General features: G+C 42.2%; 2 protein-coding genes across 6 annotated transcripts in view; one reads left to right on the forward strand and one right to left on the reverse strand.

Annotated features, from left to right (window-relative positions):
* Positions 1–15,844, reverse strand: part of BLOC1S6 (biogenesis of lysosomal organelles complex 1 subunit 6) — a 137,885-nt gene that overhangs the window by 79,424 nt on the left and 42,617 nt on the right. The gene's annotated exons all lie outside the window — the stretch shown is intronic.
* SLC30A4 (solute carrier family 30 member 4) overlaps positions 6,824–15,844 on the forward strand; it is a 35,305-nt gene continuing 26,284 nt past the window's right edge. Inside the window, exons 1-3 of one of the 3 annotated variants that reach the window (XM_042988940.1) lie at positions 6,824–7,850; positions 7,982–8,486; positions 15,630–15,776. In XM_042988940.1, the coding sequence (XP_042844874.1) occupies positions 8,096–8,486; positions 15,630–15,776 (538 nt within the window). In that variant the 5' untranslated portion in view covers positions 6,824–7,850; positions 7,982–8,095. The other 2 variants (XM_042988941.1, XM_042988942.1) reach the window with 2 other exon arrangements.

Genomic DNA, 15,844 nt, shown 5'->3' on the forward strand with positions numbered 1-15,844 from the left:
TATAGCTCCAGTGTCTACTTTAGTGACTGGCATATGATAAACACTCAAATAACATTTGTGGAAGGGAAGAAAGAAAGAGAAGAAGGAAAGAGGAAAGGGAAGGAAGGGCACCTGAGTGGCTCAGTTGGTTAAGTGTCCAACTTTGGCTCAGGTCATGATCTTGCCATCTGCCAGTTTGAGCCCCACATCCGGCTCTCTGATGTCAGTGCTGCCTGCTTCAGGTCCTCTGTGCCCCTCTCTCTCTGCCCCTCCCCCACTCATGCACATGTGTGTGTATGTGCACTCTCTCTCAAAAATAAACTTTTTTAAGTTTAAAAACAAAAGGGAGGGAAGAAAGAAGGGAAGGAGAGGAGGAAAGAGGGAAAGAAGGAGGAAAATTGGGCAGAATCCATTGGGTTTGAAAGCTGAATGGCAGTTAGCCAGACACTGAGAAGGAAGAACACCCCAGCAGGGAAAAAGGAACACAAAAGGCCAGGAGAGGCCATGAGGCCTGTAAATGATGTCACTGAAACCCCCCAGCCACCTTTGTTCTAGCTGTAAGGTAACTTGGTTTCTCATATTCACTGGTCCTGTGAAGAGGGCATCCAGGGCAGTAAGAGAGTTGAACCCCAGGATAATTAAGCAATCAACCACACAGTAATTTACTCAGTCTCTTGGGGCAGTCTGGCATACACTGACTTCCCCAGCCTCACCCTCAGGCAGAGTTCCACACCTGCAAAGTTACAGAACTGACTTGGGATCTCCGCGGCTCTAACAGGGTCATGGTACCTTGGGGGTCCTATCTGAGGTGGTTGGCCTCCCTCTCAGACACCTTTGACCTCTTCCATTTCACTGTAACAGGAGTCACATCCTGAGAATTCCCTGAGAACACCCAGCCCAGTGTGCTGCAGGACCCAACAGGAACAAGGTGTCTTGCCCAGGTAAGATACTCTCCCTGCCCAGCAATATCACGGTTACAGAATCTATTCTTGCTACAAGGTAAACTCATCCCAGTAAACTGTGGTCTCAGGTCTTGGAAATACCCTCCATCCCGAGTAAATCAGGACAGCTGGTTGCCTGCCAGACCGGTTCCTCATTTACAATGGGCTTCTTACCCTACTATTCCCCAGACTTCACCTGGACCTGCTCCAGAGTTTCTGCTACCTTAAGCCCACTGTAGAGGCAGCTTTTAGGCAACATGCCTGAGCAATGGAAACCTCAGTAAGGTAAAAGGGCCCACAGTGACCACCAGGCTAAATGCAAATAGGCCCATTAGGTGACCCGCCTCAAAATAGCCTTACGACCTAGTTGACAACTGAGCTACTTACAATGGGGCACAGGTACCAAAAAAAGGTACCAAAATCCCACACATTCTCATACCTCCCCACCTTCCCCCCTTAACTACACCCCACCCCCCCACCCACAGCCCCCTACCAAACAGTCTCTCCTTTGCTGTCCTGCCTATAGCTCCCTTGCGGTGTATTTAATAAACTTCTATCTCCTTTGTTCTGCCCAGGGTGAATTCTTTCACCACCCACATCACAGGCCTCCACCCAAATGGGTTGCCCCACACCCACACTCAGAATATTCAGAGTAGCTCCTTCTTGGGGTGTGGGGGGGAAGCTCACAGCGCGGGCTGGGTGGGTCACTGGGAACAGGATTAAGATCAGAGACTGGGAAACTGAGAAGGGTTCCCAAGGAACCTCAGCTGCTGGAGAGTTGGTTGTTAAGACACCTGTCTTTCGTCTGTGTCTATTTGTTTCTGTGCATACAATGAGGATTAGACAGTATCTAGTATCAGGAAAAACTCTCATTCTCATCCTTTCTAGTATTTTGAGGTGAGGAAGGCCTACTAATGGGAAGACTGCCTTAAAGCCTGTTTGTAAGTGAGTAGAATGTGAGTTAGTAAAATATAAATAACAAAGAGGAGAGTAAAACTTGGTTGATCAGTATAAAACAGCTGTAATAATTACAGTAATTTATACCTAATTACCATATGGCATAGTGATTATGAGGCATTACCCGGTCATGTAAAACATACACCAAGATCTTTGTGATTAGGGTACTAACTTCTGCTCATTCAAGCATGCTCCTATCTATAGTCATTTTAAAACCATTAGAGGTCATTTAGGTTGGCTTGGTCTTGGGTTTTTTGCTTCAGGGAGTACAAGTTAAACAACAGGTGAATTTGTTACATTTGATTCTGGGAAGATCCATATAAAAAAATAATTAATGCCATCTTTATTTGTAAAGGAATTCTGGGAAAAACTCAAAGCACTTTGCAGATTTTAATCTAATTAATCCTCACAATAACCCTGGGAGGGAGTTTTTATACAATGGCCTTCATTGTTTAAAGCCACCAGTTCTAAGAGGTCACAAGAGTCACTTTGTCCGCATTTGCTTCTCTGTCTTGGTTTGATTCATAAATGTTATAATGTTCTCTGAAATAAGTCTACTATAAGTATAAACTGAGTATTAGTGTTTTAATCATCTCCAATCAGTATGAGACAGATTAATCTCACCACTAAGAATTTCTTAGAAATTAAACATCAGTTTCAAGAAATAGAAATGTTTTTTAGAGGGGAATTTAAAGTTATGAATGAACTATGATTAAAATATTTTTTTTCTTTCTTTTTTCTTTCTTTCTTTTTTTAATGTTTATTTATTTTGAGAGAGAGCACGAACTAGGGAGAGGCAGAGAGAGAGAGAGAGGAAGAAAATCCCAAGCAGGTTTGACGCTGTGAGTGTCGAACCCAATGGAGGGCTCGATCCCATGAACCACAAGATCATGACCTGAGCCAAAATCCAGAGCAGATGCCTAACTGACTGAGGCACCCAGGTGCCCCAGATGGTATGGTTTTTAATAGCTCTCTCTAGTAAAGTAAGTAAGGGAATGTTTTCACATGCAAAATTTCATTGGATTCTTACAGTGTTCCTGTGACAGAGGTAGGACAAATACTATTTTCCACTTTTACAGCCAAGAAAATGAGTTCAGCAACAGTATGGTGCTGGGGATCACTGTGAAAGGATGGCAAAATTAGAGGCTGAAGGAACTTCTCTTGTCTGTGATGGATTCCTAAAGCATGTCCAAAATCAGCGTTCCACCCTCACCTTCAAGCTGTTACCTCCAGACTCCAGGGCAGGTGTGCTTATGTCTTAAACCCATCCCAGCTCCTATTCCCTCTAATTTTAGCCAGATATGGTTAGAGAAATTCACAGGTACATTTCCTTTAAAAAGTAAGGAAAGACAAAACAAAGGTATGAAAACAATGAACTTGATTGAGTGTTTTAGCTCACAGGTTGGTTTTCCTGACAGATACATGGGTGTGGCCCAGAGACCCTCTCCTGTATCTACTCACTGTCCAAGAAGGCAACTTGCCTGTCCTTGGGCAATTCTCTTACCTACTTTGCATCCTTCTCTTCCCCTGGAGGAGGGGTTTAACTGACTCTCCAGCCACTCTGTTAGCATAGCACTCCATAGAAAGAAGAAATTATTATACTCGCCATAGTTGTGTATCACATCACTAGCCCTTGTCCATTTGTATCTGATAGCTTTCAACCCCTCCTGAAAAAGATAAGGAGTCACATTCCAAATGCATCCTTTGGAAATGTTCTACAATCATCTATTCCAATGGAGAAAGGAATTCTCAGGTTGGGAATATGCAACATGTGAGCCTGTCAAGTAAGTGGCACCTTTCCCCATACCTCGATTTTTAAACACTTTTCCACTTTTTTCCTTTCCTTTCCAAGAAGGATTTCACAGGGTGATGTTGAAGTCTCAAGGTGCTGGCAAGTCTTTGATATATGGAACAGGGATTTCTCCCAGCACACCTGAAGGAGTCTAGGTGCTTTTCTGCACATCATTCCATTTGTGTGTGAAACTGAGAGGACAGTGCAGGCTAGTGTTTGAGAGCTTGAGCTCTGAAACCAAACTGATCTGGAATTGAACTCCTGCTCTGTTTTTTAGCTGCATGACTCCAGTCAATTTACTTCACTTCCCTGAGACTCCACGTCTTCATCTACTTAAAAAAATATGAGCTGTCATCGATTGAGCACTTACTATGTGCTAGGAACTACATATGCTATGTTTTACATGCTTTACATGCATCATCTCATTGAATCCTCACCACAGCCTCGTGAAGTGGGTACTCTTATCATCCCCATTTTATATGTAAGAAAATTGAAGCACAGATTGGTTAGTTTTCCAGAGACGATATAACTAAATGGTGAAACCAGGATACAAATACGGTCAGACTTTAAGAACCATGCTTTGAATTCTTAACTTCCCCTCTAATGGAAATCAGGTCCCCTGCAGAGGTGCTTGGTGCATAAACAAGCCCCAAGTAAATGTTAGCTGTGGTATTATTTTCAGCATTGTCATTTGTCCCAAGAGATATCTGGGCCACAAAACAGGTTTTGACGAAGGATATTTGGGGGCTATTCTCGTTGACTGCTGGAGTGTGTGTCTTGCAAATGTCAGACTTCTGGTATTACCTAAACAGTTTGTGTGTTAGGAGTTACCTGGGTAAGAAATAGGATAAATGGTTGGCAACTTTTTCTATTTGCCCATGCAAAAAAGTTCTTCAACTGGAAAGAAGTATTAAGTCTCTTATAAAAGAATGGCATGGTGAGCAATAGCTAGCTGAATTGCAGGCAGTACCCAGATTATAAATGGATTATTTTTCAAAAGTTCATTTGTCTGTTGTTATAAATTCTGAGTACATAGAAATAAGGTTGCAAATTCCAAGACTATTCACAGAAGTCTATTTATTTAGCCCATTTTAAAGTTCAGTGATAGAAATCATGCCACTAGCCCAAGGACAGGCCTAGGAACAAGGGCGCGCGTGATAAAAGAATAAGAAAAGTGTCTTTCCTGGTACAGAGCAAAGTTGAGATTGAGTATATTCATTATCTATTGCTGTGTAACGAATTATCCCCAAACTTACCATACTAAAACAATGAACATTATTATCTCAGTCTCTGTGGGTCATCTGGGAGTGGCTTAGATGGGAGCTTCTGCTCAGGATCTCTCATGGGGTTTCAGTCAACATCTCCTGGGCTACAAACATCTGAAGGTTTAACTAGGGTGGAGGACCTGCTTCCAATCCGGCTCATTCACATCGCTGCTGGCAGGAGGTCTCCATTCTCATCCCATGGGCCTTTCCTTGGGGCTGCTTGAGTTCCTCGTGACATGGTAACTCTGGCTTCTCCCAGTGCAAGTGATCCAAGAGAGAAAAAGCAGGCAACTACAGTGCCTCTTATGACCTAGTCTTTTAAGTCATCTACTGTCACTTATGTCACATTCTATTCCTTGTAAGCCATTATGCTATTCAATAAGAGCAGCTCACATTCACTGGGAGGGAGATTAAGCTCTACCTCTGGATGGGACAAGTATCTGAATTTGTGAACATACATTAAAATCACTATATAGTTTTTGTTATCCACCCATCACTCTGTCCAGATACCCAGCGATACAAAATAGTAAAAATAAATGGGGACGCAGAACTGCACCCCTTCCCAACAAAGCTTACCGTAAGTACCCAAAACAATCCATGCTCCTGCCTCAACTTTCCTTGAAAACATCTATCCCCTTTCCTTGGATGGAATCCTATTTGAAGAACTCATACTAAAGAGAGAGCAATCACACTCCTGACATAGTTGCTTTGTTCATTTATCTTTCTCATTAGCAGAATTTCAAGCAGTATAACAAATGAAAAACCACTAACCTACTCCGAAATTGGATGGATTAAGGTATTTGGGGTTAGGAAAGCTCTACTCACTAAGCACTCTCCCTTCAGCTGATAATGAACTGAGGGCCCTGATTATTGAATAATTTCCTAGGCAAGACTTCCCTCCCGGGTCTTGGGAACCATGGGATCTCTGATCCAGGTTTCCTAACCTGACTCCCATGGCTGCAGCTCTGTGGGGATATGGTGGGCATTCAAAAGTGAAAGGATTGCTGGGGAGTTCAAAGGCAGTTGGTGCTCTTGCATCAAAGGCATGCAAGATTCGAAAGTGCGTTCTAAGTCTTCAGAGGAAAATGATGTTCCATGTGACTTTTATTGCAGATTTTGTAACTTGAAATTTGGCAATCCATGTAGACTACTATCCAAATATGACATCCATTAACACAGGATAAATAGAGGAGTTTGCACTACAAGTCAACTCTGAGTGGAAGCTAGGGGGTTGATCTATGAGTTCTCCTGACAGTGTTGCTGTTTTAAATCTTACTTGAGTCTTAAACCCATTTAGAACATGATGAAAGCTAGGGGACTTGACTCAAGAAAACCCATATAAGCCACAATATTTTGCACATGAATTTAAGGCTTCCAGAAGCCCCTAAAACCCATTCAAGGGCTCTGGATTAAGAATCTCTTAGACTTTCAAGGGAGAAGAGGAGTGGGAGGCCTATTGCCATTCTATTCTGCTATTATTTTTTAAAGTTTATTTATTTGAGAGAGAGAGAGAGAGAGTGAGACAGAGGGACAGAGCATGAGCAGGAGGGGCAGAGAGAGGGAGACACAGAATCCAAAGCAGCTCCAGGCTCAGAGCTGTCAGCACACAGTCCAACACGGTCTGAAACTCCAAGCTCATGACGTGAGCTGAAGTCAGGCTTAACCCACTGAGCCGCCCAGGCACCCCTCCATGTTACTATTAAAAGTTAAATCTTTAAAAAAAAAATTTTTTTAGATATTTATTTTTGAGAGAAAGAGAGAGAGAGAGAAAGAGAGCATGAGTGTGAGCAGGGGATGGGCAGAGACAGAGGGAGTCACAGAACCTGAAGCAGGCTCCAGGCTCAGCTGTCAGCACAGAGCCCTAAGCAGGGCTGGAACCCAGGAACCACGAGATCATCCGGGAGATCATGAGCTGAGCTGAAGTCAGACGCTTAACTGACTGAGCCACACCCAGACGCCCCAAAACTTAAATCTAAATCAGAAACTGCTTCTCAGAACTTCTTTTAAATTTGTGGTTGTTAACAGAACCAAAGGCCAAAACGAACACCCCTACTAGATTTTCTGCTTGGGTTTAGTCTATGTTATATGGAGGGAGAAGGGACACTAAGCGAACACACAGGATAACACATACTTGCTGAAAAGCAATAGTAAATATAAAGCAGGCCATAGAACTGCTGACCATAAGCTTTGCTTGCCCTCTCACCCGTGCAGCAAATTTTGTCAACTTGCCAGAGAAGCAGCAACTCGAAGAAAGAAAGCTGCATAGTTTCTCACTTAGCAAGAAAGCACAAATTCGTTTTCTGCCCAGGATCCGCAACCGAGATCCTGCCCCGAGATTCCTGAGGCCCTCTAGGGTGGAGCGACCTCCCGCAGCAACGCCCAGCCCCAGGCGGGCGGGACCTTTCGAATCTACCCACTTGGACCGCAGGCCCCGGCTCCATCCGCTAGCGCCTCTCCGCCTGGGGAGGCGACAGTGCGGCACCAGAGACTGGGGCTTCCCTGTGAGTGGCCCTCGGGCAGAGCCGGGCGCGCGGGGCTCCGCAGCCGAGACTGGGGCAACGGGCGGGAGGCGGAGGACTGGATGCGGCACGAGCCCCTGCCCCGCCCCTTTGCGGGCGCCGCAGCCCTGCGCCGCGGGCCTGCGTGGGCTCGTGCGGACCCCTCCTTCGCGCTCCTCGCCTGCGGCCGCTGCGGCGCACGCGCGCGGCCTCGCGCAGGGTGGGGAGAGGCGGCGGCCCCCGGCGGCCGGCCCCGAACCTGTCAGACTCGGGAAGCCGGCCTGGAGTTGCGGGCGCGGCAGGCGCGAGGACGGCCCCGCTCCCCGCCCGGCCCCGGGCCGAGCTGCGCGAGTCGGCCCCGCCGAGCCGGCCGGCCGGGGGCGGGGAGATGAGCCGCGGCCCCGCGGCAGCGCCCCAGGTAGATGCGCCGCCCCCTCGCGGAGCCCCGGAGCCTCCGGGCCGGCCTGGCGCCCCTTGCCGCCCCGGGCTTCGGAACTTGTGGGCAGTATTGGGGCGCCTTTAATTTATAGCGTGTTTCGTGTTCCACAGGATGGGGAGGGACGCGCGGCAGTGCCATCGGGAACTGGCTCTCCGGTGAAGTAGGAGCCGCCGGCCGGCCGCCTGCACCGAGCCATTCCGCGCCGCGGCCGCTCAGCCTCTGCCATGGCCGGATCCGGCGCGTGGAAGCGTCTCAAATCTCTGCTACGGAAGGATGATGCGCCGCTGTTTTTAAATGACACCAGCGCCTTTGACTTCTCGGACGAGGTGGGGGACGAGGGGCTTTCTCGGTTTAACAAACTTCGAGTTGTGGTGGCCGATGATGGTTCTGAAATCCCAGAAAGGCCTGTTAACGGGGCGCACCCGGCCCTCCAGGCCGACGATGATTCCTTACTGGACCAGGACTTCCCTTTGACCAACAGTCAGCTGAGTCTGAAGGTGGACCCCTGTGACAACTGCAGCAGACAGCGAGAGTTACTGAAGCAGAGAAAGGTGAAAACCAGGTTGACCATTGCTGCCGTTCTTTACTTGCTTTTCATGATTGGAGAACTTGTAGGTGAGTTGTGTGGCCAACTCACTTTCCATTTACCTTGTCCGGAGGGTTGTTGTCAAGCTTTAGCTACACAGGATTTGAGGTTTAAACGTTCTTTTCAGGAAGTTTGTTATTTATCAGTATACCGATCTGGTGATATGGAAAGGCCACACGGTTCCAAAGTGCAGATCAACCTAAGTACAACATAAACTTTCAGAGATAACTGACATTTTCTTCCAGTTCTCCAAACACCGTGACATCTACTGTAAAGCTAAGGACATGAGCTTCATCGTATATCATTTAACTTCCTCTTTAAAAAAATTTTTAAAAATAATAATGGCCAGGTTAATTTTTGCAACCTTTAAAAATAGTAAATGACCTAGAATAACTTAGAATCATAAAATTATGAAGGTATGAAATGACCTTACTGAACACCTGCTTTACTTTCTTTTTCACACTTAAGGAATCTGAGGGCCCAAAAGAGGTTTAAATAAGTTGTGAGGACACTTAGCTGGTTAGTGAAAGAGCCACATCTACAGTCCCGGTCTCTATTTTTTTTTTTTTTTTTTTTGTCTGCATTTGACTTCAGGGGTCTCTTCATACTCTTTCCTTTTGTATTTATAGCCAAGAGATTTTCAGAATTAGATACTACTAAGCTTTAAAGTTTTTCATTATAGTGAGGATCTGAAAGGAAACAGACGGCTCCCCCAGGGTTTATGAACTTGGTTTTTTCACTTTTTAATTACTCAAGTAATACATTCTCACTATAAAATACATTCTTAGAGATTAATTTCACAGTCACATTAGTGTAATTGCTAACTTCTCTTAGTGACAGTTTACAAAGTGACATAAAAGCAAGGATCTTATTCTGCCATGTTTCTTAACGAGGACCCATGATGAGAATAGAGGTGGCAGTCCAGATTAAGATGCTGGCTGGAGGTTATATGTGGGAAAATTATATACATTTCCTACCTCATTTTATACCTCCTCCCCAGTCCTCACTTCAGCCATGCTGGCCTTCTTTGTCCCTATGACTTACAAAGCTCTTTACTGTCCCAAAGGCCTTCAAACTAGCTGATCCCTCTACCTCAGTGGCTCTTAAACTTTTTTGATCTCACTATATAGTAAGAAATACACTTAACACTGTGCCCGGGTGGGCATGCATGCATACATATGTAGGCATGTATGTACACACACACACACACACACACACACACACACATATTATATAGCATATATATGTATAATTAAGATAAAAGTCTCATTTCTTGTGATGCATTCTAATACTTTTTCAGTTATCCCCCAGCCCACTTAATTGATTTCATGTTCCACAAAATAGATCAGGGCTTGCAGTTTGAAAAACACTGCTTAACCTTGAGTGGCTTTTCCCAAATCTTCTCTTGACTGGTGTCTTGACATTCATATCTTACTCCAAAAGATACCTCTGAGAGACCTTTTCTGACTGACTAAAGTAAACATCTCCTCTCTCCTGTTCTGTCCCCAACTTTAAAAGCCCAAAGCATGAGATTATCTTGTTTGTATATTCACTTGTTTAATATCTCTCTTCTGCTGAAATGTAAGCTGCGTTCTCAGCACCTAAAACAATGACTGGCACAGAGTTGACACTCAATAAATTTGTGTTGAATTAATTTTTATTGTGTTAGAGAATTATAAATGCTTAAGCTGTAAAGAAATTAAAAGGAGTTAAGCTGTAGCTGATAAGGCATGGCCTCAGCAGACTAAGATTCAATGACTTGCCCAAATTCACACAGCTAGAAAGTTGAGTCAGTCAGACTTAGTGATTCTTGAAGTTAATATTTAATATTTGAAATTAAAGTCACGTTAATCACAATTTTCCCCCTTAAAATTATTTTACCTAAGTAAAAATTAAGATAAAATTGTTCTGACATACCATTTTTAAAATCTGTTATTTGGTAAATGTGGTTTTGTGAAAGCCACAATAAGTATTTTCTTTCAAATATTTATTTTCAAATAGAAAAATCTTTTGTTAATACAGAAATGCTAGTACTTAGGATAAGCATTAACAAATATGCAGAATATTAGGTAGAGTTAAATTGTATATAGTAGAGCATTTATTAAAGTGTATCAAAAACACTTAGAAATAACGTATCTTATATAGGAAGTATGGAATAATTTAAAAAATGAAGTAATTTAAAGATCTGAAAGAGAAGACTTGATTTTGAATCTTGGCATTGCACTAATTTGCTCTGAGACTTTAGACAGGTCTATTCTTCTTTCATTCAGCAAGTATTTTTTGAGTACTTAACTCTGTGCCAGGCACCGTATTATGTATTGTGGTATGCAATGCAGACAAAACTATTATAATCCCTACTGTTTGAAGCACTTAGTCTAATATAGGGCACAGATATTAAATACATAAGTAAATTTAAAATTCATATGGACTTAAGTGTTATGAAGAAAAAAAATTAGGTAGTATAAGATATTGTAACCAAGGGGACATAGTTTATGTATGAGCCATATATAGTTAAACCAAAAAAAAAGAATGGTAGGAGTTATCCAAGCAAAAGGAGTAGAGGAGTTTTCCAAGTGAAGAGAACAGCATGTACAAAGGTCCTAAAAGCCTCCAATTTTTTAAAAGGACCTAAAAAGAAGGCAAGTTTGGCTCGAATATAGTAAGAAAAAAGGAAAAGAGACAGGAGCGCCAGGTCAGGTTGGTTCTGATAGACCATGTTAAGAGTGCAGTTTGTTTTTTAAGTTTATTCAATTTTGAGAGAAAGAGAGAGTGAACAGGGGAGGAGCAGAGAGAGGGAGACAGTATCAGAAGCAGGCTCCAGGCTCTGAGCTGTCAGCACAGAGCCCGATGCGGGGCTCGAACTCACGAGTCGCAAGATCATGACCCGAGCTGAAGTCAGAAGCTTTACCGACTGAGCCACTCAGGTGCCCCAAGAGTGCAGTTTTTAATTATAAGTACAACGAAAAGCCAGTGGAGCCTTTTAAATGGAGAATGACATGATGGGATTTATCTTTTTAAAATACTGTTGTGGCTCTTATGTGGAGATGGATTGGAGAGTGCAAAAATGGAAGCAAGTAAACTATTGCAGGGGTCCAGACAAGAAATGATTATGGCTTGGATTAGTGTGGATGGAGAAAAATGAACTGGTTGAGAATCATTCTAGAGGTAACATTAACAAAACTTACTAATGATTTAGATATGGGGATTAATGGGAGAGCAGCATCAGGAATGATTCTGAAGTTTCTCATTTAAGCATCTGAGTGTAGGGAAATGTATGTCATGTATGAAGCAGGGAGGAAATACAGAGCAGGATATAGGCATCGGCTCAAGGGTTGTTTCAGACATGTTAATTATCAATTGTATGTAAAATAGCCAAGTAAAGATGTCTAGTGAGCTGTTACATATGAGTCAGTAGTCCAGAAGAGAGGTCAAGTTAAGAGATACAGTGTGTAATGCCATCAGAATGTGAAAAACCACCTAGAAAACCCAGGTTTTGGGGAACTCCAACTTTGGAAGTCAGGCAGAAGACAAACAGGTATTCCAGAATCTCAGAAAATAGAGTATTTCCAAGTGGAAATAAGTTGAAGCTGCTGAAAGGTCTAATAAGATGAGAACTAAAATATCCTTTGGATTTAGTAATGGTTAATGATTAATAACTGCATTTTTATTGGGAGTGAAAAAGCTTGAATGAATGAATGCAAACAGACTTCCAGATAAAGATGGCAAATGAACTCATGTATCTAAATGTATTTTCTCCTGAAGCCTCTCTTAAACTATAATAAAGGGAATTTTAAATACACACACACAAAAAACCGTATATCCATCCATATGTGTATGTGTATGTATATCCACAAAGATTGGGAAAAGTAGAGACAAGATAAATTTGGGAAACTAGAGATGGATGAAAGAAGTAACTGACTTAATAGACCCTAGGAAGCCAGCTCCTAAGCAAGCAGTTGGGGACAGCCAAGAAGCAACCTAATTCATCAGAATTCATCAGAAATACCTAGAGAATTTATTTGTAAGTTTGTTTATTTATTTATGTATATAGAGACAGCACGAGTTGAGGAGAGGCAGAGAGAGAAGGAGAGACAGAATTCCAAGCAGGCTCTACGCGGACAGCGTGGAACCTGATGCAGGGCCCATAAGATCGTGACCTGAACTGAAATCAAGAATTGGACACTTAACCAACTGAGCCACCCAGGTGCCCTACACCTAGAGAATTTATTAAATAAAACACAAATTGCTGGGGGAGAGTTTCTAATTTCGTAGGTCTGGGATAGGGCCTGAGAATTTGCTTTTCTAACAAGTTCCCAGGGGATGCTGATACTGCTGATCTAGGGACCATACTGAGAACTAACTACTGCACTTCAGAAGCCTCAGTAGGCCCAGAATTGTTTGCACCAGATACCCCTAGGAGTGTGGGTAAAGAGGAAGACTAAGGAAGCTAGTTAAACCCTGTTTAAGAGCCAGTCGGATATAATAATATAATTCCTATCCAGAGAAATAGATTATTTATCAACAAGAATAGGCTACGGCAGCTGGGTGGCTCTGTTGGTTGAGCGTCTGACTTCTGATCAGGTTACAATCTCACAATCATGTGTTTGAACCCCACATCAGGCTCTCTGCTGTCAGCACAGAGCCCACTTGCGATCCTAAGTACCCCCCTCTCCCTACCCCTACCCCACTTTCACTGTCTCTCAAAACAAACTTAAAAAAAAAAAAAAAGATTAGAAAAAAATGAGCTGTTGTAAAAAAGAAAATCAGGGTAAAGAGCTTTTCAACAATAAAAACAAAATTTTTAAACTTCATAAAAGTTAGAAGAGAAGATGAATTAAGGTAATCTCTTAGAGAGTAGAGCAAAAAGAGAAAAAAACATAAGAAAATTAGTGTATCAATCCAAACTCCAAGTAATAGGAGTTTGAGGAATAGAGAAAGCAGAAGAAAAGAAATTACCAACAATATAGTTTAAGAAATTTCTCCAGAACTGAAGGGTGTACATTTCCAGATTAAAACAGTCAACAAAAACCCAGCAAGTTGGGTGAAAATAAACCCACACCAAGGCGTATCATTGTGAAATTTCAGAATACAGGGAACACTTTGTTATCTGTTGCCTCAGGCATCTGCAGTGTTGAACAATTCCCTGTGATTGTTTTTGACAAACCTTCCTTAGGGTTTGCATAGGGCAGATCCCCAAGTCAAGTCCAGTGAAAACAGCCTTGCTAGTGTGGCTTCCAGGGAACTACCAGACAGATCCAATAATGCTAGTTCTTTGGGATTGGGCTTTTTAGGAGCTCTAACCCCATTTGATACCTTGCAGTGGCTGCCAGACTGATTTTCACTGTGCTTGTTGGTTTTCAGGGCTACCACGGAGCTGGAGAGAGGGAGATGGGTCCAAGGTGAATTAGAATGCCACAGAGCTCACTGTTCTTATAAAGATTCAGTCATTTTCCTTGAATTAATACTTTCTGTGTCAGCCTTTGGTTAATTTCCAGGGTTCTGAAAAAGCTGATTTGGACCATTTTTGCACATATTCTCCCTGCTTTTGTGGAGGAGATTATTTTCAGAGGTCCTTAGTTTGCTAGTTTTGCTGATCATTATCAACACATGGCTCTTTAAATATGTTAACTAAAATTAAATAAATTCAACCCCTCAGTTGCACTAGCCATATTTCAAATGCTCAAAAGTTACATGTGACTAGTGTCTACTGGACAGCGTACATAGAATATTTTCATCATCTCAGAAAGTTAATGGACAGTACAACTTTGAGGTATTATTTTTATTTTATAAAGAAACTGAGGCTCAAAAGTATTAACTAACTGGCTGAGAGTTTCAGAGAGTCTAAAATCTCATATTATTAACTACCAAGTTATACTTTCTCTTAGTGATTTTAGCTTTTTAATGTCAAGGGAATACATAAAAACTGGTATTTGTATAGAGCACACTGAAGTAAATGGATGTGATTTCAAGATCGCCAGCTTGTGTCCTGCTGCTCTTGGCTGTGCACACTCATCCCAGAAAGAGAGGGAACAGTGGCTCAGCACACTTATGTGTCATAATACCCTGACCATGAAGTTCATTGTAACAGTGATTCTCAGAGGTACCAAGACTAGAAGCGTTGACGTCACCTTGGGAACATGTTAAAAATAGGGATTCTCAAGCCTCATCCAGCTCTATTGAATTAGAAATTCTGGGAGTGGGGCAAGCAATCTGCAGTTTAACAAATCTTCCAGGTGATTCTGATACATAAAAGTTTGAATGCTTGGCATAAAAAAGCTTATTTAATGAATGGTGCTAGGAAAATTGATTCACCATAATAGAACAACATACATATATGTATACACACACATACACATCTATGAAATGAATTTTACATGCTACATATACATATAATGGCTGGAAAATCAGTGTTAAAAATTGTACTCTAAATACCATCTTTAATCCTTCTGAAACATTGCTGTCTATAACCAAGGGAATCAGTTAAGGTATTAATTAGTTAATGTACTCATGTACATTAAAAAAATGTCTTCCATTTAATTTTGTGTTCAAACCCTCACAACAAGTGAGTCTCTACGTTTACCTTTTTTGTAATATTTATATATTGTGGTTATTAATTTCAGTGTCTCATAGGATTAGTAGTTTGAGTAAAAGCTGCAGTGCTAAACCACAAAAATTTCTGTGTGTTAGCCTCCAATTTATTGGTACTTAATTTTTTAAGGTCATTGACTCCTCAGAGAATCTGTTCTTAGAAATGAAAATTTTCTTTTTTTTAATTGTTTTTAATGTTTATTTATTTTTGAGAGAGCGAGCAAGCAGGAAAGGGGCAAAGAGAGAAGGAGAAACGGAATCCAAAGCAGGCCCCAGGCTCTGAGCTGTCAGCAGAGTCGGATGGGGGGCTGGAACTCACAACTGTGAGATCGTGACCTGAGCTGAACTCGGACTTAACCAACTGAGCCATCCAGGCGCCCCATGAAGGGGATGTTTTCATCACAAAAATATATACATATTTAGTGTTCTGCATAAAATTTCAGAATACCTTGATTTAATTGTGATTGGATAAATATTTAATTGAAAGTTGATGTTTTCTAGGATGTTACATATTTTTGGTTTGATTGCTTATGTTTATTATTTTAACTAACGTATTCCTTCTTCTCTCTCACCCTTACTCCAAGGTGGATACATTGCAAATAGCCTAGCAATCATGACAGATGCACTTCATATGTTAACTGACCTAAGTGCTATCATACTGACCCTGCTTGCTTTGTGGCTGTCCTCAAAATCTCCAACCAAAAGATTCACCTTTGGATTTCATCGCTTAGGTAGGTAATTGGAGTTTCTTTTAGTTTATCAAGTTTTATAGTAAAACCACAATGAACTATAACTAACC

The sequence above is a fragment of the Panthera tigris genome, chromosome B3 (assembly GCF_018350195.1).
Source record: "Panthera tigris isolate Pti1 chromosome B3, P.tigris_Pti1_mat1.1, whole genome shotgun sequence".
NCBI lineage: Eukaryota > Metazoa > Chordata > Mammalia > Carnivora > Felidae > Panthera > Panthera tigris.